This window comes from Pongo pygmaeus, chromosome 12 (genome assembly GCF_028885625.2).
Source record: "Pongo pygmaeus isolate AG05252 chromosome 12, NHGRI_mPonPyg2-v2.0_pri, whole genome shotgun sequence".
Taxonomy (NCBI): Eukaryota; Metazoa; Chordata; class Mammalia; order Primates; family Hominidae; genus Pongo; species Pongo pygmaeus.
In genome coordinates this window covers 125727676-125754989 of record NC_072385.2, presented here as the reverse complement: position 1 = coordinate 125754989, position 27314 = coordinate 125727676, and the positions used below count along the sequence as shown (strand labels likewise).

The window sequence follows — 27314 nt, the reverse complement described above, 5'->3', positions numbered from 1 at the left end:
TCACCCCGCTTTAAATTCACTTGCTTCTTCTAGGAAGTATGCCGCATCAGGGAACAGCTGTTCCAGGATTTTGGTTGAACTGGTTACCTGGGAAATTTACAAGGGAAGATTAGTAGAATAAATTTCAACCCCCATTGCTGCAGTTGATCTCAAGGCTATCACCAATATTCATCATTCTCCTCCTCCACCCTTGGTTGGAGATTCCCCCCATCCTCAATTCGCACCTCTGCTGGTCTACGTAGCTTGCCTGGTGGGGCAGTCCAGACCATCATCTCTGAAGGGTCTGCACCTCTAGTTATCATCCCCTTTGCAAGCTATGACATCTGCACTTGGCCACTTGTAGTTAAAACTGAGCCTGGGAGCACCAAGAGACACCCCGGTGCTTTCTCCGAGCAACAATCACATTCTTCCCTGGCCCCTGTGCATCCTCAGCCCCACTTCCCCTGGTCAGCTGTGCCCACCAGGATGATATCTCCCTTCCTTTATGACTGATCCTTGTCATGAGAGACTCTAAGTGACAAAGTGACTGGTGTAAATTAAAGTTCATTGGGACTTTTGCTGTGTCCTCCTGCAGAGGCATTCTTGCTCTGCAAGCCAGGATCTCTACACCCACAGAACCTCATATGTCAGGGAAAGAAAGCACACATTCCCTAAGTAGGTCACTGGGGGTGATGGTAAGTAAGGCTGCTCCTACTACTATTCTTTTCTTTGGTTCCAACCTATTTGGGACACAGCAGCATTGACGTAGTATGTGCGCTGTCCTGGAGGACAGTGGCCCATCCTCATAGGATATCATCTCTAATCTGGGCCCTTAACTATTTATGGAAGGCTCATCCACCTCTCTGTCAAGCTGGTAGCTTCTGGGTGACGTTATATGTGATGGAGAAAATGGAAGCCATTGTCATGTGCCTACTACTGAATTTCCATTGTGATAAAATGGGTTTCTTGACCTAAAGCACTGTTAGGTGGAATCCTGTGTTGGTGGATGGTGATGCTGGCATAGGCCCTGCAGGCAGGAAAGGTAAACTTAACGCCAAGACTATCTGATGACCCAAGTCTAGAGGAGTCTCTATCCCCTGCATGGGAGAAATGGTCCACAGAGCCAATTTACTACCAAATGGTTGATTAGTCTCTTTAAAAGACTAATATGGGGGCTTGGTGTTGCTACTCTCTGCTGCTAACAGATTAGACATTCAGCACCAGCAGCATGTAGAAGAGCCATGGAGAGTGGGAGCCTGTGCTGATGGGCCCTTGCACGGCCTCATTTCTGCAACTAGGGCATCCATTGTTCCTGCACTGGGTGAGGCAATGACAGGCTCACTAATGTCCACCGGCCAAGTCGCCTATGTGGTTGTTTCTGCCCCCTCCACAATGAGTGCTCTTTGCTGGTGATCACCATGTGATACCCAGATCTTCACACTCTGCACTCACCCTGATAGGTCCATCCACAGGCCCCCTCCCCAGACTTCCTTGTCTCTTGTGTTCCAATCTTTCTCTTTTTCTAACATCTTACTGCCTGTGAGCCTTGCCATAAATGTCACAGGGCACATATTCTTACCTCAGGCCACGTCACTTTCCCTACAAAGTGGATGACCAGAAGACCTCCCCAGATAGAAGTGCATCAGAAGATTTCCCCTCACTGCTGTCTCCCAAGGCCATCCCTGAGTGTTGCTGCCTGCAATCCATGTTAAATGCACATGTACCAATGAATCAAGCCATCCTGGCCTGAGAGAAGGCGATCGGTGTAAGCAGATGGAGAAAGAGAAGAACAAGAGTGGTGGATGACCTGAGGCCAAGCAAACCATTTGTGCAACTTCCTTGTTCTCTCTGGCCCTGCTCCTGTTCAGTCCTAGACATCCTACTTCCCCTTCTGTTGGGCCCACCCAAGTGTATAAGCAATTGAGTCTCACAGAAACCAGCCCAGCCATGTAGTTACTCAACCTCCCATGATGAAATGCTTCATCTCTATCAGGGCTGAGAAGCACACCAGGAGCCACTTCTCAAATGATGTATTCTCTGGTGCTGATGGCATAGCCTTTCTCCAGAATGCCAGGAGTGCAGTGATTCTCCCAGGGCTTGCCATGAGCTCCATACGATGTCCTTTCCATACCTCTGTGATGTATCATACATGCATGCAGTGCCGTCAAGTTCTGCCACACCACACCATAAATGCCACAGAGTACCATACAGTTGTCCAGGTCGTATGGCACAAATGACAAGGTTACTTGCACCATCGTCACCTGGACCTACTGAGAATGCTTTTCTTTCTGGGTCCCAATCAAAGATGACAGCCTTCCACACCACCCAGAAAATGGGTTCAAGCTTTGTTCACGAGGGCCGACTATGCTTCCTCCAAAAGCTAAAGAGGCGCCTCAGCACTGTGCTGCTTCTTTAATGGAAGGAGGTATGAAATGCAATCTCTTTTTACTTTGGAGGGACTCTCCTGTTAAGTCCCTAAAAACTCCACCAATGCGGAAGGCCTCTAAGTCTTCACAGGGCTGACCTCCCAGCTTCACTATGCATGTGGCTTACCAAGACCTCCAATCCACTTGCCACTGCTTGCTTATCTGGTCCAATGAGTATGCCACATCGAAGTCGTGGGTAAAAGTGGTAGTCGATGGAATGTCCAGACAGGGCAGGTGACTTCAGACTAAAAAACAGCAAAAGTTAGCATGCTTAAAAAATAACTGGGTGATTCTAAGTTCCTCAGAGACAACTGAAATTTGCCTCATTTAAAAACTAAAGATGCATTTAAAAATATAAAATCAACAAACTATAATATATGATTTAATCTCTACCATTATCAAAATATTATGATTTTATTTATTATAGGAGGAGTCTGTCTTAGAAACACGCAAAATAAACTATAAATAAGAATTTTTTTAAGCAACAAAGTGAGAGAGTTCACATGGACCTGGGGTGGGACCATGAAAGTATTCTTTGTTTGTTCCAGGTCAGTGTGAACTGCTTCTGATCCTCCTTTGTTCAAGGATGAAAAACAACAGTTCACCAAGTCAATAGCTTCCTTAGAGAGGCCAAAGACTCCATTTAATCTTCTCTAGCAAAAGTTCCACACTTGACACAGCCACTGCAGCTGGAGATATGACTTGACTCACTGTATGGATATTTACTGTCCCCCATCATGGCCCACCAGATCTGTGTGAGGGGCAGCCTGGTGAATTAAATGAGGCTATGGCAAGGGCCACAGTCCCTGCATCCTTTAAGTCTTTGAGGGTAACACTCATCTCTGACATTCCTGCCATCAACACAAGATGTGGTCATATCTGTGGTTTATGATCTCGTAGGGGAAGAGGCCTACCCCACTACAACATCTTTTATTCTAGGCCAAGGAGCCAATGCGCAGGTTCTGCCAATGAACCTGCCATTCACTTCTATTATACTAGAGAACCAGGGAAATGAAGAATGTGAGCTAGGCTTGAACCAAGATTCCATTTATTACCTGCCTTCCTGGTCTCCAGTCTAATAGGAGGGCTATGGTAGCATCTTGGGTCTCCAAATATCAATGTTAGTTTAATAGTCCTTGAAAAGCTAAGGCATTCCTCTTTCCCCAGTGTGCATTTTCCTGAATAAATGTCCTAGATACCTTTAGAAGAGAAGTGGGGGAATTATTGCTGAATGCACCTGCTGTAATACGGTACCATCCTTCCTGGGAGGAGCGCTGCTCCTCAACAGATTCTGGGGCTGAGAATTAGCTCCATTCAAGAAACTAGGCAAGAGATCCTGACTATTGTACCTCCTGGTAATCCACACGTGCTTTCTTGTAGAAATTAAGCATCGCCCTTGTTGGATGCCCATCTATCCCCCTCCTAAAACAATGAGCCTATTGAGAGCTCTCTGCAGGGCAGGAACCCCCTGGGTGCCCCACTGATCTCGCCTCTCATTGTGATCATGGCCTCTGCCTTGCATCCAATGGTGAGCACACCACCTGGCTTTTGTAATCCCAGGATCCTCTCATCCCTATTGCTACCAGGAGCCGGTTCTGTGATTTCATCATCTGTCATCAGCTCTGGCACATAGAGCACAGCCATTCCTGAGCTCAGTGACTTTGGGGCCACTCTCACCAGTGCATTCCTTTGTACATGGGAAGTCCCCCAGGCCATCTCATGAAGATAGTCAGCACCATGGATGCTAGCATGTCCACTCCAGCATGCCCACTTCTCTGAGCCATTTGGTCCCTTCCTCCACCATCTGCCTGAGTGTGAGTCACTGCTTTCTCTAGGCTTTTAAGCATCATCTGAGTTAAGTCTTAGCATTCTCTCCAGGGATCTTGACCAAGATGCTTAATCCTGTACCACCTAGAGTGCTCCCTCTCAATAAACTCAACCTTATTCGATTTTATATCTACACTCTTTGATCCAATCCCATGAATATATTCCCAGGTCCTCTGGGACATATTAGCTCGACCCCACAGCTCCTTCACCTGATATCCCCTTTTGGCCAAGCCAGCCCAGCTCATCCCCAGTGGGTCTGTGCTGAGATTTGGTTCTTGTTATTCATCTGGTTTTGCCAACAGGAAAGATGAGGGTAGATCCTGATGGGTCAAGCATTGTCTTGTATGATGCCTACCTCATTTGAGACCTCTGTATGATCTTCAAAAAGAGGAAAGTCTTCCTTTTTTTTGTCCGAGTCTCGCTCTGTTGCCCAGGCTGGAGCGCAATGGTGCAATCTCGGCTCACTGCAAGCTCCGCCTCCCAGGTTCAAGCAGTCTACAATCTTCTACGTGACATGAGAAGTAGGCCATCTCTGCAGGCCCAGGGGACTCAGGGGCATGTAAGTGTTCAGGGTTTCCAACTGTCCAGGGCTCCCACCCTAAGTGTAAGGGTCTCACCTCTTTCCCATTAGAGCCCTGTGTCTGAAGGACTGAAAACTTAACCTACTCAGGGTTCATACTGGTCCTCCAGCCGACCTGTCTTCCAGCTGCAGATCATCGGGGTTTTCTTAAATGCTGCCAAGGAAGTGCTCGGGCTTTCACAGTTTGCCTGAAACCAGTGATGAGTCATCCTGCGCCTCTGCCTCTCTCTCTTCAACACTCAGTAGCCTCAGCCTCAGCCACCCAAGCCCACAGGCCTTCTGGTTATCATTTCATCAGCCGGCCACCTGCTTCCTCTCCAATTTTTCATTAGGGTCTGCAACTCACAACCACATCCAGTGTCAGCTGCCTGAAAGGCTTCCTAGAAACAGAGTCTGAGATGGAAATTGCATGCAGAGTGCTGATCAGGGGGTGTTCTTGGGAGATTCTCCTGTAAAGAAGTGAGAAAGGCAGGATGCTGCAGCAGCTGAAGCTGGCTGTAACGAGGCTACACTTGGAGCCACCCCCAGCCAATCCTTAAGTGGCACTCTCGAGCTGGGACGGCCCATGAGAGTTGTCCCAAGTTGAGGCAAGAGGGCCGAGCCTTTGCGTTCCTTCCTCGGTCAGTTTCAGAACCTGGGGGATATGACCTGAAATGAGGCCATTCCCTGCAGCAGGAGGGGGTATCCAGTGTGGGCTCTGCCATGGCCATCATCAACTGTCACTGCAGTTAGCGGGGAGACCTGGGCAGAGCACCCCAGTGGTCACTGCAGCCGAAACAGGACTGCTTGTCTTTCTGCTCTCACACCCCTTACCTAGGGAAGAGCAGAGAAAGGGTTGCTTGAATGGGAGGAATAGCAAAGGGAACAAAGAAATCCCAATGAGGGGAAACCTCTCAGCGCACCAGCCTCACTGTGTGCTGAGAGGCACCCACTCCCTTCCCTGCACTCCTTAGATCTTGTTCACGGGTTGTTGTTGTTGTTGTTGTTGTTGCTGTTTTTAATGTAAGAAAGAGAATCTTGCTGTGTTGACCAGGCTGGTCTCAAACTCCTGGCCTCAAGCGATCCTCCCCCCTCGGCCTCCCAAAGCACTGTGATTACAGGTGTGAGCCACTGCATCCAGCCTCATTCATCTTTTTGTACCACATTCTCTGTCCCACCACTCAAAAATATCTCAGGTGCTGTGCTAGTGTCTTACACATCCTGGACCCTCAATGCATAGCATGGTAGCACCAAAAGGTGTGAAATACAGAAATGAAATCATTAAGTGAGTCATTCATACCCATCATGGTTATTTATACGGTAATTTATATGGTCAAGCTTGACCATCTTGGAGGGCCACTGTCATCACAAAGCAGAACAAGGCCCACCAGGACACCCTGATCTCGTGCAGTGAGCCGGCCCTCAGGCTTGCACAACAACAACCCCCAAACACTGGCATGTTCCCAGCTGAGCCAACATGCACGAGACCCACCCAAACGTGGCCACATCGGAGCCATCTAGAAACCGATTTGAACACTGCTTCTTGTGGTGAGGGACAGGAAACCAAGAGGACACGGGGGGCCATGTCGAGGTTAACAGGGAGGGCTGCAAGCCCAGATCTCTGGTTTCTGTTCCTCTCCAGCGTTCGTCCTCTCCTACTGTTGGTAAAAATCAAATGTAAGGTGCAGAGAGCCAGTCCAAGCTGTCCAGAGGACAGGGCTGAGCCTCGCTCCCCACCCCATTCCCAGGATCTAGCACAGAGCCTGGCACAGAGGCCATATCACAAGTCAAGAAGGAAATCTTTCCTTTCTGCCAACCCTGGATCTTCCCAGAGAGGAGCCCTGTGTCCCCTTGAGGGCAGGATGGGTGGTCAAGGCTGGGACGTAGTAAAAACTAAGGTCATACACCAGCAAGCTATCGACAAGCATTTGGAAAGCTGTGTCTCAACCAAGATAGTTATTGTAGCTTTATTTGTGTTATCAACAGTCAAAAAAAAAAAAGGGGTGGGGGGGGAAGACAACTTACTCTGAGCCCTAGGGTGCCTTGTCATAGGAGGTTCTGGGGGTAGGTACACAGTTACTATTTATCCCATGAATAAAAGGGTGGATGGAAATAGGCCAGGAGTTGGGGAACTTCACACAACAAAATGCAAACTGAATGATGGTGATCCAAAACACAAAAATAATACAAAAGACCCCAAATTGTTACTGTATTTAGAAATAAGATGCAAATTATTATAAAAAAATTGTCAGATTACTACAAGGCAATTTTTTGGGTGCTATAAAAGGCCTCTGGCCCAGGGGCCTAACAGCCTCCTAAAAGAGGATATCAGGAAAAGCAAGTGGCTAAATAGAACTAAATAAAGGAAAAGGAACTTGTCAGTCAAACTGCAACCTGCCTAGCAGGGAATCCACACACTCAGGGAATCTTAGACCCCAGGACTTCAGACTGAGATGGACTTGGCGTCTCTGGCCAATGAGAACCAAAGTCCTTCACACATCATGCTCCCTGAGACAAGAAAATGTAGGTATGCTTTAGCGGAAAAACAAAAACAGACAAGGGCAGTGGGAGTTTTGATTAGCATAATCTTTACAAATCCTTGCTTTGGAATTCCAGCTTGGCCACCTACTACATCATTTGGGCAAGTTTCTTAACCTCCCAGAACCTCAGTGTCCTCATCTGTAAAATGACAATTATAAGAATGCTACCTACTTCATCACCGTGGCATAAAGACTTACTAAGATAATTTCTGTTAAGTGCTTAGCACGTCGCCCTCCATGCAGTCTGTTATTTTTGTGATGTGTCAATGTCACCATTCACCTGCTGTGCAGTTTTGAGCAGATGATGAACGCATGTGTCCTCCAGGGGCTCCTTCTGCGACATCCCCTAGGCAGCCCGACATGACAGCAACACAGTGCTAGGGCCAGATCCCTGGCTAGGCACCGAGGTGTGGGGCCCTCGTCTCTCACCTGCCATTGAGCCACAGTGTGAAGCCTGAGCAAAGCCATTTCTCTAGGGACCTTGGCTTAGTTTTCTGGTAAAATACAAGTTTCATTCTAAGTGTTCTCTCAGCTGTCTTCCAGGCTGTTTTGGAGCCCGTGCTTTCATACAAACACAGGCTCATGCTGGAGCAGGGATGGCCATGAACACCCTTAACTCTCCTAAGAGCCACCCAGGGCCTCCCAAGTCACCTCATCAGTTGTCCTCATGGGGAGCCACCCTCTGGGAGTATTTATATCCCTCTGCTTTGATTACAGCTGATTAGTAAATTTACAATGTGTTTGAATTTCACTAGGCTTACATTTCACAACAGAGAGCAAGGTTTAGTCAACACTTTCATTTGCTAAGGGCAACCATCCAGGCTTAATAAGGCTTTTCCTAAACAGACACCTTCTTTACAAACTTCTAGGAAGCCAAGTGTTAAACAAAAGTCTAACTTGAGACTTTTCTCTTGATTCCCTATTATGGGCATTTGCAGTTTGCTTTGCAATTGCATTAGCAAGCGCATACTTGCGCACGTGCCTGGAAACGTGCACACACGCACAATGGAGCAATGTCCCAGTGTGACGGTTCCTGATGGCCAAGAACAGCACTGGGTATTTGCATGGGCAAAGACTTTAACAGCGTGAACAGGATTTTCTGAACAAGTCTGGGGATAAAATACCTACCAGCTGCCAGAGTAAATTACCAAAAAAGCAAAGGAGAAAAACAGTTCTTCCAAAAGACAGTCATCTAACCTCCTTATTCCCTGTGCATAAATTACCAGGCTTCCCAGAAGCCAATCTTAGGTGAGATGAGGAACAATGGAAGGTATTTACAAGTTTAAAAAAAATCAAATTTTTGCTTCTGGACTCCCATGCTATGATGTCACTACCTTGTTGCACTGGTCTGAGAAAAAGAATTATATCGCTATGGGCCTCAGTTTCCCCATATGTGAAATGAGAGTTTCAATTAAGCACTATCTCAGATCCTTTCCGCCTTCAAAATCATGGGAAATCTCTGTAACAGATTTTTTAACCCATGTGAGGCCTTGGGTCACTATGAGTATCTGATAAACAGGGGGCCTTCTCTCCAGAAATACAGACAAAGGCTTATAAACATGGAGAAGTTTACACAGAGTATGGAAGAGGATTCAGAGAACCCCTGAAGCCTGTCCCGGAGGATGGGTTTAAAACTCTCAACTCTGGAGGAGATGTTGAAAGACAATTTCTCCAAAAGAGAGGGAGACGATACAGTAGCTAGGGAAGTCTGGAAATCTGAATTTTTAATTTAGAAATAGATATCGTGATTTTGTTGTGAGCTTTGAAAAATTGAGCCATGATTCTGTATAATGCTCTAAGACAAAGATAAGATGTTAAAGCAGGTTCATGACCATGGTCAGTCATGGAAGCGGTACACAAGGCCAGTTAGCAGTGTGGAGTCAGGTTCTGAGAGATGAGGTGGTATGGGAATGTCTGGGGCTGTGGGTAATAAGTTGAGCTTTTTCCCAGATGTTCTCTCCGTGTTCCAGAGAAGGTAGAAAGCTGGCTACCGACCAAATCCGATTTTGGCATTCCTGTAAGATAGTGCCAAGCACTCAGATCTCATCAGCCCCGTGTCAGAGGCAGCAAGGCACCACATCATGGTTGGATAACGCTACATTCAATCCATTTTACTGAAAGCAGCACAAATAAACTAAGAATCAGAGCACTCAATGACTCATATCAGAGGTATGAATTGAAAGTCAACACTTGTATATAATCTAACTGAAGAAGAGTTTATAGCACAGAATTCTCTCTTTTGAAAAGAAAAACTCCAAATGCGTGTGTGTGTGTATGTGTGCACACTCACATTCTCACGCAGCACTGCTCATTCTAAGAAAATGAGAAAGGAGAAGAAAAAGCAACTCAAAACTTTTGTTTGATTTAGAAACAAAATTAAAGAATAATTGTCAAAGGTATCGCTGGAATAATGATATTAAAAGAGTGATTCATTCTGGTATATTTCCAGAGACAATGTTTACCAGGAACTCCCTACTCCCTCTGTACCCATCACTCAGCATGATATGTTTGCCCTGGCTTCAATTCTCTTTTTCAAAGGAACATTTTGGAGTGTGCAGCTACCTGTACCTCTCTGTTTAGTGATGATGCCACTCAGCACTGTGTGTCAATTTAATACATGGGAACCTTCATCCCCTACTAGACTGTAATAATATGCTTACAGGCCAAGGCCCTACACTCCTTGTTGGTGTAGCCCCACAACACCTAGTGCGATGATTGGCATATAAGTGTAGCTCCACAACACCTAGTGCGATGATTGGCACAGAGGTGTAGCCCCACAACACCTAGTGTGATGCTTGGCACATAGGTGATCATAAGTGTTGGTAAATTACATTAAAAGTGCGCTCTGGGCCAGGCGCGGTGGCTCATGCCTGTAATTCCAGCACTTTGGGAGGCGAATCACCTGGGGTCAGGAGTTCGAGACCAGCCCGGCCAACATGGAGAAACCCTGTCTCTACTAAAAGTACAAAAATTAGCTGGGTGTGGTGGCAGGCACCTGTAATCTCAGCTACTCAGGAGGCTGAGGCAGGAGAATTGCTTGAACCCGGGAGGCAGAGGTTGTAGTGAGCCGAGAACTGAATGTAAGTTAGTGGCGAAAACACTGGCTGCGAGGCAAGGCACTGAGTCCTCATTTTGCCACTCACTAGTTGCTTTAACTTCAGAACTTCTTTTAACTTCCACCAGCCTCAGCTTCCTTAATAAAATCAAGAGTTTGGATTAAGTGTGAAATCCAAGTCCAATTTGGTTTTATCTTCTATGTGGGATTGTTACCCAAGGACTCAGCTTCAGAAGGAACTCACCTGAGCTCCTGCCCATCCAAGTAATCAGAGTATAAAGACACAGGCAACCCTTCCGGCTTATGTGCTGGCTCTGGCCCTTGGCAGTGCGTGGGTGGATGTATGGAGGCTGGCTTCCCTGTTTCCGAGTGCCTTCTGATTTACAATGGAGCCTGAAACCTATTCTGGAGGCTATCTGCATTTTAAAGGCCTTTTTAAATGGTCTTATCTGAGGATTGCATTTGAAACTTGCACTAAAGGCCCACATTGCCTTAGGAAGAACCTGCGCTTATCAAAGCTCACAGGTAGTGAAATGGCCTTTATTTGGGGAAGCCTTTAGAATCCATTACAGTCATTGGAACATGGGCTCTGAGGGGCTCTGGGTGGAGAAGCAGCTCCACTTTCCTGAGCCCACTTGAATGTTGCCGAAAAGTGAAAAGAAAGGTAGAAAGAAGGGAGAGAAAGGAAGGGACACAGGTGGTCAACCTCGGGAGATCTGTTCTTCCCCCTCGACCCAGTGATCCCAAATGATCTCCCTGAAGCCAAAGCAAGAAGCTTTGGTGGGAAATCAGGCAGCAGGTCATGGAAAGGCGGCCTGCAGACTCAGGGTGCATCTCCTGCCCACCTCAGGGCCCTGCTCTCTGGCTCTTCTGCCTCAGGGTGACTTCTCAGTTCTCTCTCCTCCCGGGCAGGGTCTTCCCTGACGCCTCCTCTACCTCCCACATACCATGCCCTTCCCTGCCACCAGGCCTGGCTCTCCTGAATGCCTGTCTTGTCTCCATTGCTGCATTCACCTCATTGCAAGATGATGATCTGTGTACATTTGCGTCTCCCCTATTGGAATGAAGTTTCTTTGAGGCTAAAAGTTGGTGTCTGTACTTTCTGTACTTAGCACACAGTTGGCACACAATACAAGTTCAACAAAAGACTAACTGAATGAGTGAACAAACGAATGAGCAAAACTGGGAAGGTGGGGATGACCCAAGAATACATTTATCCAATAAACTCTTACTGAGGGCCAACTCTGTTGCTAGACTGAGGAGACAGTGGGACTCACAGGGTGGTGGGAAGACAGGGATGTTCTCAAGCTTTGCCCCCTCTCAAGAGGCAGGCACCCTTCTAGTACTTACTGGAGTGCATTGCAATTCTGAATTCTGTGTCTATGTCTTTGGTCTCCCAGCTAAATGACCCAGCATGGAAACAAGGCAGCAAGTGCTGATGAGGGTCACTTCTGGTCCACCGGGACATGCTTTGGAAGGTCCTGTCCTGTAAATGACCAGCTTCCCCTGGGAAAGAGCTGAGAAGCTGACAAGACTGGCAACCCGGGAGAAGACAGCAGTGTTCTGAAAAGGAAAGCTGTGATCTGTGTCAGGCCAGACCCTCTAGGACAGCCAAGATCTAGCATGCTCAGCGTGCAGAGGGAACAGGACATTGATACAGCTGCAGCGATGGCCAGAGTATGAAGGAAGAAGCTGCAGCAGGAACCCAGGAGGTGGGGAGGCCCGGCAGGGGACTGAAGCCCCGGCCAGGGCCAGGGCAGCATGTCTGTGCCTGATCTGCTCTGTCTTGTTCCAGCCTCGTGGGACAACTTACCAGGTCTGAGGTCAGGCCTATGACAATACAATGGGATAGAGTCTGAAGTTAGCACATCAGAGCCCTGACAATCCTTTCTTTCACCCTAACATCCTGGACACAAGTGGTCTTGAGTATTTCACACTGTAAAGCGTATGTGTCCACATATACATAGATTTTGAAGCTGGACTGCTTGTGTTCAAATTCTGGCTCTGTCAATTACTAGCTATGAGACCTTGGGCAAATTACTTAACCTCTCTGTATCTCAGTTTCCTCACATGCAAATGGGATAATCATAGTATCTACCTAACAGAATTGTCAGGATTATAAGAGGTAATATATGCAAGTCACTTTGAATAAGCCCTGGCACATAGTCAGTGCTATATATGTTGTTGTTATCATGATTGCTAATATTATTTATATATTAACATACAGTTATGGAAAGGGGGGCATGTGCACTCTGATTTTATAGTGCTGTATATTAAATGATGACAGGGAGAGAACAGTCACCTGGTTAACATGGCTATGTTAAAAGAGGGGGACTTTTACTCCATCTGAAACCAAGTGGCAGAGGGCGTGTGGTGGCAATGGGGTGGGGGTGGCTGGGTATGTCTGCATTCCCTGGATGGAAATTTATAGCGAAATGGGTGGCAATAATTTCCGGTGGTTGGATGACTTACCTGACAAGGGGCTAATAATTAAGAGTTGGTGAGAAAGGCAGATGTAGTTTAGAGCAGAAGGGCACGGGATCCCACTCCCGAGTCCTGCAGTAAAGTGGCTGTGTGTGGCCTGGTCAAGCCGCCCACCGTGGCTGGGACTGGGGTTCCTCCTTTAAAATACAAGGGGACTTAAACTAGAAGCGGCGTGGAGAATGACAAGCACCCCAGCTCAGCACCCTGGTGGCTTCCCATGATTTACTCCTCCAATTTCTTGGCAGCTCCGAGAGACAGGCAAGTGGACTGAGCAGCTTAACTTTACAGATGGCGGCAAAGGTGAGCTCTCATGGGAGGGGGTGACCTGTCCTTGAGCTCAGATCTCTTGACCTCTGGGGTCTAAAAAATTACCAAGGCAAGCCTGGGGTAGTGGGCCCCAGAGAAGGAGGGTGCCCCACAAGTAAACAGGAGAAGTGGGGTGTCCAACTAACCCTCTTATCAACATTCCGAGTATTTGCCCTCAAATGGTTAACCAAAGTGACACCCAAGGCAGAAACAGGCCTGGAAAGGTCTCTGATGCACAGAGGCTGGTGTGGCGGGAGGGTGTGTGGGAGGAGAGGAGGAAGTGGCACTCTGGTGGCTTTGTGCAATTATTTTCCAAGACTAACAGGATGCTGTTTTCTTCAAACAAATCTGATGTCCTTGTGCCCTATTGCCCTTGATTTAGATCAGTTTCAAAGACAGCTTCCCCCAAGGTGATCCGGGCACGTGATGCTCCTTTTAAATTGTCCTTCAGAATGCCTTTGAAGTATTGGTCCTTGCTAGTGGGTACATTTTCCTTGGCCCAGCTAACTATCAAGTCGTTTTCAAAGTAGTTTCTTTCAAAAGTAGCCCCTTTGAAGTAGTTTCTCAGTAGACGTTTCGGCATCAAGCTGTACAGACATTTATGTAAAACATCACATCAGCCACCAGGCTGCTTCAGAGGCTGAAAGCAGCTCAGAGTTTATCATGATCTAAGTGTCCTAGCCAATAAGTGAGAGAGGGCTCCCAAAAAGGCAGAGCAGAGACAAAGGTCGAAAAGCAAAGCCGTCTCACTCCCTCGGTCACTTGCCCACTCATTTCAAAGAGGCATAAGGAGCCCCAAATCCGCACTACCTCTATTCTAGAGATGAATAAGGCACAGTTCCTGCCATCAAGAACTCTGCAGAATGAAAGGAAAGGCTGACACCAGCCACAGTGATGAGAGAGAAGTGCAGGACAGGTTAGGAGGCTCCGGAAGGCAGAGAGGCTATTGGCTGAGGCTAGAGGAGGCTTCTGGGATGGATCCTGGAAGGATAAATGGGGTTCCTCCATGTGCTCTATGTCTAGAATGCAGTGGCTTATCCAGAGGTGTGCTCAGTTGAAAAAAATAAAACTTGATTTTCAATGTTTGCCAATTTCCTTGTTGTAAACACTCCCACCTAAGAATAGCAAATTTTAAGTTACCAATAGAGACCAATGTGACTTCACCAAACGCAGAGCTGGGAAGAGACAGGCAGTGGCTACCATGATATAGTATGTCACCCTACAGACGGGAGGGGTATAGAATACCTTCAGGAAAATAGATCATAGCAAAATCATTAGGAAGTGATGAATTTGAGTATCACCTTTGTTTTGGCTACTGTTTGTTTTGTTGTAAATTTTTTAAAATTTAATGTTTAATAATGGCTGTGTTTAATAACCAGCTTCCAGATTCCTCAAAGTGTAATAATCAGCTCTCAGGAACTGACACAAGCCAGCTCGCACACTCCGGGCTATTTCTTCACTCACCTCTACAGCTGTGGTTTGAGCTACCATCGCATCTGCAGGAATGCAACTCTATCCTTCTGCTCGGTCTCCCTGCCTCAAAAGCAGTGGCTACTCCTCCCATTGTACCCTGCTTCCAACCCATTCTCCACAGGGTAGCTGCGGGAATCTTTCTAAAAGGCAAATGTAACCCCGCCATTCCCCTGATTGAACCCTGTGATGGTTCTCTGTGTTTTCTCATTCTCCCCATGGTGTGGACCCCTGCCCACGCCCTGAGTCCTCCCAGCCCCACCTCCTGCTCTCTACATTCACAGGACCCCAGGACTCCCCTGCCCTAGATGTCTGGATGCCCCTTCTCTCGTTCTTTATGACAGGCAAGCTCCTGCCTGTCCTTTCAGATCTTCACTTAGATTTGACTTCCCCTGGGAGATTTTCGTTGGCCCCTGAGATCAGAGGTGGTGCCTCCTCTGTGTGCTGGTGGGGTCCTGGGCTCTAGCCACAGAAGCACCTGTCAGCTAGATGTTGGTGAGATGGTTTTATGGCACGTGGCTCAGCGCGGGTCCTGATGCAGACGGTCCAGGTGTGACCCCTGGCTCTGCCATTCACTGGCTTTGTGTCCTCTGAAAAGCCATGTCACACCCCTAAGCCTCTTTCTTTCCCTGTAGAATGAGGATAACAGCAGCCTGTCCCTCCTCCCTCGGAGGGTTATTTTGAGCCTTGAATGATTTCATGTGGATTGAGTGCCTTGAACATGGGCGTATTGTCAGTGTTAAATACAAGTTAACTAATACCCGCTTTGTCTCCTGTGTTTGCCCCACACCTGATCCCCATGCCGGTGGAGGCTGTTTCCATCTTTTGTCTGTGGTCTCCATAAGTGCAGCCAGTGTTGAACACCAAGTAGAGGCTCAGGCACTGCTGAAATGGAAAATCCAGAGAATGAGTGGCCCATGGAAGGCAGAAGACGTGGGCCCGCCTGCTGAGGGAGAGCAGGTGAGGAGGCCAGAAACTTATTCCTCACAGTTTTGGAGGTTGGAAGTCCAAAGTCAAAGTCCAGCAGGTTTGGTTTCTGGTGATGGCCACCTGCTGGCTATGACTCCACAGGCCAGAAATGTGCACATAAACTGAGAGGCAGGGAGCTCTCTGCTATCTCTCCTTGTAAAGACACAAATCCGATTAAGTCAAGGCCCCACCCTTATGACTCATTTAACCTTAATTACTTCCTTAGAGGCCCCATCTCCAAATACAGCCACACAGGCGGTTAGGGCTTTAGCATAGGAATTGCAGAGACACAAACATTCAGTCCATAGCAACCCTCTTGCCCTAGACCCCCTGGCTCTGTACACAGAAAGAACAACACTGTGCTCCCCACATTCTCTGGTGTGGAGAGGTGAAAGGGAAAATCATCTCATCAGCACTCCACCTAAGCCAGCTGCTCTAGCCACGGCTGCTAATGACCAGCTAAGCGTGTCCATTGCTTCTGGAGCCTGAGAATTTGTTTTTTGTTTTTTGTTTTTTAACAAGGGACCTTATTAGCTGCTAACTGCTGAGATGAGAAATTGTGGTCAGACCATTCAGGTGCTCAGCCTTTCAGCTGAAGTCCCCTCCCAGGGGCCTGCCTCTGCCTCTGCATACTCAGAATTTTCCAGCCAGGTCAGTTTCTGTCAAGTAATTATTTACAAATTAGATTCCCAGGGAATACATGATCAGAGAATGTAAGCATGGCACCCTTAAATCACAATAAACTATTGCTCAATAAAAGACAAACCATTAACCCAATAGCCAATGTTAGAAAACTCAAGGACCTGCCACAGTACCAGCCCACAATTGAGAGCATTTATCACCACTTAGTCTTCCTGAGTACAGCTGAGAGTTTATACAGGGACAGTGACAGATAGATGCTCTCTAGTCTTAGGGTATCAGTACACAATACTTTTTTTCAAATCATTTTCTCAATTCAAAATACTTCAGCACTTTATAAAATATGGGAATTATTTATTTGTGGTTTCATTAAAGCTATCATAATTGCTTGTTTTAAAGCATGTACTATTGCTAGGAATAGGTTAGGTATTATGACATATCCTGCAAAATATCTTCAAATAGCCAGTCCCTCTGCCTCCCTAGAACATGGCATATGTTACTCAATGTTACGGATGTTCCACTAGAAAGACTACATTTACCACCCTCTCTCTGGCTGGGTGTGGCCATCTGAGCTCTGGCAAAGCCTGTGCAAGATGAAATGTATATGTGGGGGTGAAATGGCAAGGCGGGGGGGCTTTCAGAAAGGCTGCCTCATAAAAGCAGAAGGGAAGGGAGTGGCACTCTTTTCCCTCTTCCTCTTTTCTGCTCTCTGAAATATGGATGTGATATCTAGAACACCCACAAATATCTTGACCATGAGATAACCTTGAGTTATAAGCAAGCCATGAGCTAGGATAGTTGAAGATTAAGACAGGAGGGGCCTGAGTGGGGGTGACCATGCCACGGTCACCCAGCCATCCACAGCTTGCACAGAGAGAGTGAACTAGCCTTTGTGTCATCAGAGCCTCTGTTCGTGAGGTGTTCTGTGATGTGCACCCGCACCTGATCCTCAGTGCTGCCATGCCCATGTCACACTAGGGTCCATAGAGGGCACATTCATCTGAAACCCGAAGCTCATTTACAGACAGCGCATTTGTGATTCTTTCATTGATTCACTCACAAATTATTTGCTGAAGCTCTGTTTGCTAAGCTTCCAAAAGCCAATTCTGTCCCCTGAGGTTTCCAGTCTAGTTCAGACATAAAATCAGCCATTACGTTGTTAAGATATAAGGCAAGATATCTCAAGCAGGACGACTCTCCTGTGCTAGAATTGTACTAGTGTCAAAATATTGGAATTGGACATGGCTAGTCTTTCTTTCTTTTTGAAGGTCTTCAGGATAGAAATGTGGGAGAGAGGTGGCCAACAGGGCAATGTGTGTGCGTGTGTGTGTGTGTGCATACATGTGCTCTTGTGCATGTGAGGATGTTGGAAGATGGAGAAGGAAAGATAGAGAAACAGAAGAAAAGCATGTGACGCTGCAGATAAGTGCAACCAAATTAACATTTCCTCCCAAAGTACCATGATTCTTAACATTTACATCTAAGCACTAACTTATCTGCACTTAAGGGTTGTGAAAACTCTAGCCACCATAGCAAAAAATTTAGTATAATAGCTCAACTCCATATAATTTTATTATTTCCAATAAAAACAAAATGTTAAATATATAACTAAATAGAACTGAGTTTTTATGTTTATTTAAGACTCTTCACATCATTAGACTCACCCATCTATAAACTGCATTTTCTACCATGGCCCCAAGTATAAAAAAGATGATATGATTACCGTAATCTCAAGACATCTACACAATCCTGGGAAAAACCCAAACAACTATGAATCTCCCAGTGGGGGAAAGGTCATTTTGATATTTCTCTGATGTTACTTATTACTAAACTCACAAATTTCAAATTATAGTCATATTATTTGAAATTATAAATATGATATGCCTAGAATAAGCCCCACTAACATGTGAGCACAGCTCAGAGGTAGAATCAGCCACATCATGTACTTTACACTGAAATTCCACTCTTTTTCAAGAGTTTGTTAATGGCCTCTGCCTGCAAGTGTGGGCCCATGTGCTTTTTTCCAAAAACCAAAATGACAATAATTAAACCAGGCAGCTGCTGCCCCTAGCAATATGACAACCTCTCCCTGCTCCCTGGAATTTGCTGGAATCACCCTACTTGAGCTCATCCTGTTAGAATTAGCTGCTCCCTCCCTGTGCCCTGGCAATCTGGGTGAGTTTCCCATCCATTAGCTGAATTATTCAGATGTTTTCCCACAATGGCCCTAGCAGTCCTCATATAACTAGTTTCTAAATCAACAGTGAATTACATTATTGACAATCTGAGCAGATTAATTAAGAAATTTGTCAGGAATGATGCAATGAGAGCTGGCTCCTGTTCAAGGCAGATCCGCAGTCTTCAAGACAGAAGCACGCCTGATGTGGCTTCAAAAGTGAGGGGTGAGGAACAGCAGCAGACCCAGGCACAGGCCACACCCACTGGGCTTAGCAGGACAGCCAGCGTGGGAAGGCTGGGCTGGAGGTAGTAAGTCTCACACTCACACAGCTTCACAGGGCTGCTGGCTGGCTTGCATCAACTAAAGTGTGGGGCTGAAATAAACGTTCTGTGCACCCTCAAGCACTTTTTCAATGTGAGCTATGTATTGTTATTCCCATGCACAGATCCTGGGTGACAGAAACCATCAAAGCTATGTCAGAAGAGGCTACTTGGCTTTTAGGCTTTTAAATGCCTGTTTTGGGGGGCTCTCAGGCCCCCCAAAAGCCAAACATCCTAGAAAACCCATTTTGGTGCCCAGCAACAAGAAAGCAACTTCTATTCTATATACATCTATTCCTTCATGCATTAGTCCATTTTCACACTGCTATAAAGAAATGCCTGAGAGTGGGTAATTTATAAACAAAGAGGTTTCATTGATTCACAGTTCCACTTGGCTGGGGAGACCTCAGGAAACTTACCATCATGGCAGAAGGGGGTGTAAGGCATGTCTTACATGGCAGCAGGCGAGAGAGGGAGTGAGCAGGGGAAACTGCCACTTTAAAACCATCAGATCTCGTGAGAACTCCTTAAAACCATCAGATCACGTGAGAACTCCCTCACTAGGAGAACACCACAGAGGAAACTGCCCACGTGATTCAATCACCTCCCACCAGGCCCCTCCCTTGACATGTGGGGATTACAATTCCGGATGAGATTTGGGTGGGGACACAGAGCCAAACCATATCACTTCATAATAAAATGATAGTTGCTTTCTCCAGAGAATCTTTCAATCGAAACCCAACATAAATACAAGTAAATAAATAAGAATTAAAAATCAGAATATCACAGAGTTCTGTTTGATCTAATTAATTTTAAGATTTTTTTGAGACCCTACTAGATCCATCAGCAATAATTTTGCAAATTTTCAGTGGATAACACAAAAGATGTAAATTCCGAAGTCCTAGGTTCAAGTTTGAATGAAGCCCTCAGGAACTGGGTAGCCTTGGACCTGCCACTCCCAAAGCTGAATGTTTTCACCTGCAAAGAAAAGAGCCCTGCCTCCCACGCTGCTGTGAGGATCAGGTAGAAAAATGTGTTTGAAAGAGGGAATGGCTGATGTGTTATCCAACACACAACTTAAATATCTCATTTCATTTAATATTTACAACAACCTGCAATAAATGCATTATCTCTGTTTTAAGAATAAGAACATGGAGGCTTAGGGAAGGTGAGTACATTTTTCAATATCAGAGGGTTGCTAGCAGCAGAGGCTGGCCCTGAGCCCCAGGCATCAGGCTCCCACATGAGGTTAGGGGTGTCCTGGGGAACTTGGGTTGTAGCTGAGCTCCAGAGGGTGAGTCAAGGTTTTCAGGACAGAGGGAACATGGTGAGGGCAGGAATGCTGGGAAGGAGGGTGCCCTGGGCATCCTGTAGAGGAGCCACTGTAGGACCGGGGTGCTGTGTGGGTGCATGGTGTGTCTGAGAACCAGCAAGTGGTCTAATAAAGCCAAGTGGTGCCAAAGGAGCCAAGCAGAAGGTGAAAGAGAGGCTGTGACCATTATCCTAATAGCAACAACCACAGCAGCAACCTGATTGACACTAACGAGAATGAGCTGGGGGTCTGATGGCATTCAGGATGTTTCACACATGCTAATTAACCCAGTGCTCCTCTTACCACATGATCAATGAAGACAGTGAGGCTGAGAGGGGTGACGTCACTGGACATTGGTTATGAAGTGGACTTTGAGAGCCTGAAGGACAAGAGGAAATGTGTGGCTCTGAACAACAAGAGACCATCATGAGAAGGGCAGGTGGCCGCATGAGCAGTGAGCTTCCCATCACTGAAGCTTTCAGGCAGGAGTTAGAAGAACATTTTCCTGGGATGTTGTAAAGCAATTCTGACATCTTCTCTCTTCTACCTCCAGATTCTGTAAGGCTCAGAATTGGGATCAGTCTCCTGACCTGGTATTCTTAGGAGTCCTCATTGTGCACACCCAGTCACCTAACAGAACCTAGGGCAAAGAAGGGTGGAGTTTACTGATACCAAAAATGGGAATAAATTAAAAGGAATATCTTCCTAGATGAGAGATGAGACTGTTCAATCCATGATGGTACACAGTTGGGACATGGTCAGGAATGAAAAGAAGCTACAGAAATGCAAATCAGGAAGAGAGACCTTGACCAGAAGGAATGAATGCAGATAAGACTGTCTCCAAAGACTCAGGGCAGGCCAGGCACAATAGCTCACGCCTGTAATCCCAGCACTTTGAGAGGCTGAGGTGGGTGGATCACTTGAGCCCAGGAGTTCGAGACCAGCCTGGGCAACATGGTGAAACCCTTTCTCTACCATAAATATAATAATTAGCCAGGCATGGTGGTGCATACCTGTAGTCCCAGCTAGTCAGGAGACTGAGGAGAGGATCACTTGAGCCCAGGAGGTAGAGGTTATTGTAAGCCATTATCTGCCACTGCAATCTAGCCCAGGCAACAGAGCAAGACCCTGTCTCAAACAAACAAAAAAAAAAAAGACTCAGGGCTGCCTGCTGGACCTGCTTGGACCTGCAGGGTGGGTGCTGATTTAGGACAAGAATAGTATCAATTCGAGGTGGATTCTAGAAGCCACTAGTCTACAGTGGCCTCACATCTCATCACTCACTGCTGTTTGCTTGGAAATCTGCAGTCTTCAGTTCCACTACTCAACTGAAGCATCCAGAGCTCTGGGGGTTCCTCTCAGGGACAGACTTGGGGCATCAAGCATCCTTTTCAAGCATTCCCCTTCCCCCCAACCTCAGCCAGAGCAAGAGTCTTGATTAGTTTATCATATTTGGTTTATCTTTGAGACTGTGTTGAATAAAAGGGTTTGGCTGCTTTTGTAGACTAAAAACGCTCTCCAAAAACATTAAAGACTGTTTTTAACCTGTTCTGTAAAACACCTAATTCTATGCACTATGCTGAAATATTTTTGGGGGTGGCAATGAAGATTTTCACATAAGAGTGTCCTGATTTTCCCAGAATTCTTAGATTCTAAAATTCTGCATTTTCTGACATTCTGATTTCCTACTGCCAATCAAAGAGTGACAGTCCACACCTGCCTCTTTGCCCCAGGTTTTCTGTGGTAGAAACTTCCTCTCCTTAATGAGCTGGAAGAGTTTTTGAAACCATTAGAAAGGAGACAATATTAAAATGACAAAGCCTGTGAGTAGAAAAAATTCAAGACCAGAGACTAGAAGAAAGCCTCCTGCTTTCTGAGAATTACTGAGAAATTCTCCATGAGGTAGCTAGCCAGAGGGACATACAGTGGTGGAGATAGCTACGTTCATCACACGAAAAACCAAACCCCTCCATGAACCCGCCCAAGCATATACCTGTCTCCAGGCTTACGTAGTGGAGACTGAATCATGCCTTAAGTTGCTAAAATCTACCTTTAAAGGTTCCTGAAAGATGTTGCAATCATTCTGGGAAATAGATCTATGTGTCATTCAAAATGAGCTCATCGACATGATGCATAAATTGGGCACCAATACAAAGTTCAATATTTCAGAGTAAATGGTGAATCTTTAGGAATTCATCTATTTAGAAACCAACAACTGACTAGGAGGATACATTATTTCTTTTGATGGGCTTTTTACCTATATTATCTCATCTAATCCTTCAACAATTCTCAGTGTAGCTGCTATTATCCCCATTTTATAGATACAAGAACTAGAGCTCTGCAACCTCACATGAGCTACTTGCCCAAGCTATCGGTACTTGAGCCCAGGTCCTCTGATCAAGCATCTTGCATTCTTGCTCCTACACTGAAGGCTTTCAAACAGTGGCCCACAGAGACCTCAAACTAACAACAACAGTAATAATAATGATCCTAACAGCCATGATAATAGTTCACACATATTGAGTACTTAACATGGACCAGCCAGTCTGTTGAGTGTTTTAGACACTATCTTTTTAACTTTCTCTGGAATCCCATGAATAATTCCATCACTTGACCAAGGTCACACAGATAACATGGGGCGAAGCTGAGCTGAAACCCAGAAGGCATCAGGTTGATCCACCAGCACCACTCCTTCCATGGGATACATCAGGGACCATTTCTGTGGGTGGTAAAATGAGAGGTGGGCACAGCGGCAGGTCTTGGGGCTCCCAATTATTCCTCAAACAGACCAGCTCTTCTTTCTGTCTTGGGATTCTATGAAGGCAGTGATAGAGCAGAGGGTCACAGTCGGGCTTCAAGGTGGCCTTTAGCCCTACCTTCTCTGGACTTACACAATCTCCTACCCAGTCACCACAAATGAACACATCCACAAATTAGAAACAAGTTTCTTGCTATGCAAACACAGGTGCAAGGCAAGTCCCCAACCAAAGGACTCATCTTCACACCCAGGTACCACTTGAGATTTCATTTAATGAAAGAGTTCTGTGGCAAGCATAAATAATTTACTTAGAGTTTCCAAATGGCTGCAGTGGTAGCCAAGCAATGGTATTTCTACTATTCCAAGAGGGGGTGATTCAGACTCTTGCTTCTCAAAGAAATAGCCCACAGACTAGCAGTGTCAACCCCACCGGCCAGTTAGTTAGAAACTCACAACCCAGTAGGTTCCACCCAAACCGATGAGTCAGAACCTGTATTTTAATAAGATCTCCATGAGATTTGCATGGAGATGAAAATTCGCAACATAGGGCTCTAAAAGACCACCAAGCAAGGCGATTTGAAAAAGGGGACAACATTCCAAAATTTCCAAGTGATTTCCAGCACTGACTTGGGATCTCTCTTCTCTATTATCCATTTGATGAAGGCTGTGCCTTCAGAAATCCCTCAGCATTGGTCTATTTGTCCTCATTAACATCGCATAGTTCATCACAGACTTATCCTGGTACAGCGCTTGCCCCTGGGAGTGGAGCAGAGGCCAATTATGGTAGCCTCACACAGAAGCATATGACTTTCTTTTAATCCTCGAGTGGGGAAATGAAGTCATCTTTGGAGGTCTGAAGCTTCCAAAGACGAGAAACTTCTTTTATAATAAAACCCAGAGGGAATTACACCTTGTTTACTTTAAAAGTTGTAAACAGAACACATGTGCACTTATATTTGGAGTCCATGGAGAGGCTTAATCATATTTTACATGAAGAAAGACCTACTCACAGGACCCTGGGCAAGTTACATAGACTTTCTGAGCCTCAATTCTTTTCATCCATAAAATAGAAATAATAATAGTATTGACTTCACAGCATTCATTGAATATGTGCAAAGTGCCCAGAACACACGATAATTATGTATATGGCACACACACACACACACACACAGAGAAAAGAGTTAAAAGTTAGTGTGTTATTTCTGCACAGTTAAATTCCAGAAGTAGGGCGGTTATTATTTTCTTCCTTACACTATTCTATATTTTCAAATTTTCTACAATGACTACTTGTCATTTTAATAATCAGAAAAGACAATCATTTTTAATGAGGATGCTATGTCACTACAAATGGCTAACGGAAAGCCATGACTTCTGGAAGGCTGGTGGTGGAGAAGCTGCGGAGCATAATGAGACAAGCACAGGATTACCACATCATGACCTTGTCATTTCGGGGCCATTATACCTTGACCAAGTCGCTTTGCCTCTCCAGGCCTCATTTCATCATTGGCAAAATGGAATCACAACGTCTTCTCTGTGACCCCACTGCATTGCTAAAAAGGTCAAATCTGATCATGTATATAATGTGCTTTCTGTAATATAAAAGGCCTCCCTGTTATTATTTCTGTATTATTATTATTATTATCATTTATGGACAGAAAACATTAACACTCGAGAAAAAATGTATTCACATTTTTTACTTTATATGAAAATGTTGACATAGATTATATCCATTCTTTTAGGAATATTACATTGGAGATGAAAATAACATGGGCCCCTTCTTGGAGATGAAAATAACATGAGCCCCTTCTAATATGGTTGAGTTTTACTGATATTCATTTATCTATTGATACAGGTTGAACTGCTTTAAAATACAATTGATTAGACAAAAAGCTTAACCAGTGATGTGGAGAGTAAGAAAACAGCCTCCTCATATCATTCTTCCCAGTTTTAAGATGAAAAACTATAGACTGTTGAGTCCAGACTGGATGGGGGCTCCTCCACTAGGAATACAACATACTGTTGAGAATTATTTTCCCCTGGGCAGTTTTCCTTGATCCTGACACTTTCTTCTTCAATCCGTGGTCCTGACACTTTCTTCTTCAAGCTGTCCAACTAAAATATATTTACCCTTAGCAAGTTCAATCCTTTTCAGAAAAAACTACAAATGGTCATGTCAAATAATCACAAATTTATTTATTCTAAATATTATTACCACATAAACCTGCAATGTAAAATACTTTCTAACCTCGCACTCCACATTAAAACAAAACATATTGTGCAGACTCCTCTTAATTTATGACCAAGAAAATGCAGCTAGAAAGATGGAATCTTCTCATTTCAGATGATTCTGTAAATGAAAACAAGAGGTTTGTCATTAAGTGGTATTGATGATACCCACAGTGTTCATATGTTTGTCAATTTCATTAACCTCTCAAATTAGGTATTCATAATGTGTTAATGACAGTGTAACACATCATTACATTATTCAATGTAATTTTGTGGATATTATGTATAGTTTGTAATGTTAGAATCTCTTGTCTTTACAGCTGTTAGAAAACATTATACTTTCCAAGATGATTAGGGACATGTGAATACCAAACGGCAGAATCCACAGCTCAAACAATGGTCCCTGCTTGGCCTTGAATTCTGATCAGGGTGTGACTAGACAGTTTCCACTGACAAAGGACTAACGTGTTATACAAGAACTAAAGAATCACAAAGCTGACAGAGAGCTTGAGAATTTGTCAGTTAAATTTCTTCCCTTCAGGCTGGTGGTGATAAACTGAATTATTATCTATCAAACAGTCCCTCCCTCTCTCATTGGAATAGAGCACACTTTGCTGCCCCACTGACTATTGGGGGACTGGCCAGTGTCTTGTTTTGGCCAAGGAAATGTAAGCAAACCTGATAGGAGCAAAGGTTTTAAATGTGCTCTCATGGCTGGTTTGTCCTCTTGCACTCCTATAATCCAGCGTGAGAAGAACATGGCCCAAAGAGCCCCTTCCCCTTTAGTGTGGGCCCCAAAATAAGCCCCCTGGAGCAACCCTGAGCCTGAACTGAGCTTGGAACAAAGCCTGCCCAAGCCCAATAAGATTAGCAGAACCTCAGCCAAACCACAGACACATGGCTAGCTAAGAAACACAAATATTCTTTACAAGACACTGAGAATTCAAACTTTTTTGTTACACAGCATTCTCAGGGCAATGGTAGACCCATACAATGGCAGAACTCTTTAACTGTTCTGTTAAACTGACAACTGTTGCAATAGGATCATGGAATCTTCTGAGCTTTGATTTCAGAAGACAGCATTTTTGTCTCTTTCATTAAAATCCTGGCACTTATACAAAATGATATTGGGTATATCACTTAACTTTTTGTGTGTACTTCAGTTTTTTAATTCATTCATTTGATAAGTCAGTCACTCACATACTTTTTTTAAGTTATTGTCATGTTCGTTCATGTTTATTATGCTAACCACTGCAAATAAAATAGGGAATAAAATAGACATGTGTTTTTTGTTTTGTTTTGTTGTTTAACTACAGGTACCCACATTCTGTAAAATGGGTATAACTCCTGGTCTGTTAACCTCATGAGGTAAGTGGAAGAGATTATAAAAGAGAGAATGCAGTAAGATCATCTTTGTGAAAGTACTATAAGAGTTGAAAGCCATGAGCAAATTTGAGGGAATTTTATTTTGAATTTTTAGGATTTTTATTGTTTGAAATCTATCCCAAATTTTAAAAGATCCATGATCCTGCTTATGATAAGTCTATGTCCAACTCTGAAACAGCTATTCTTATCTTCAGCTTGCAGGAAAATGGAAATCTTCATTTGTTTCATCAAATATTGTATGTGTTTGATATTAGCCAAGTTCTGAACCCAGCATAAGAAAACTAGGAATCCCTTACTTCATCTCTAAGGCTATTAGAGAGAAAAGATGAATGAATTCTTCCCTTCCAATTTTTTCAGATTTATTTATATTTTTCGAATTTGTGTGTGAATTGATGCTAATTCCTTCACTTTGGCAATTGTTTAGTAACAAGGTTTAAAATGGATGCATTTGAATGGCAGGACTTAGGTAAGTGGGTGTCAGTGAAGTGACAGACAGCCCAAGGATCATAGACAAGTCGACTCCTAGAGCAGAAAGACACTCGAAGCATCACCCAATCAAACCCCCACCTACATATGCGAAAGCTCAAACCCAGTGGCTGCAGGACCACACTTTGGAAGAGCAAGAATGACACCGGCAGCTCTCTACCACAGTCCCATGTCCTCACTTTAGTTAAATTTTACAGAGAGTGAAACAATCAGCTAAGAAAAAAAACCAACAAGCAAGTATCTTTCATCTGCGATGCTCAGTTCTGGATTGGGTGATGGGTAGTAGAGATGTATGTACTTACCCAGAAAGCTTTTCCCGTCTCTAGGTGATCCCATCACCTCAGCCAGGCAGCCTCCTTCAAAGTCATCATGTGCTTTTTCTCTTTGAACCAT

General features: G+C 45.0%; 1 protein-coding gene across 1 annotated transcript; it reads right to left on the bottom strand.

The window, feature by feature from the left end:
• On the bottom strand, positions 1–27314 carry LOC129030040 (putative uncharacterized protein encoded by LINC00299). Its single transcript, XM_054474810.1, has 4 exons — positions 27224–27314; positions 15408–15531; positions 2533–2650; positions 1–87 (listed from the first exon to the last, which is right to left on the bottom strand). The coding sequence occupies exons 1-4, from the start codon at positions 27312–27314 to the stop codon at positions 1–3; spliced, it is 420 nt and encodes a 139-aa protein (XP_054330785.1).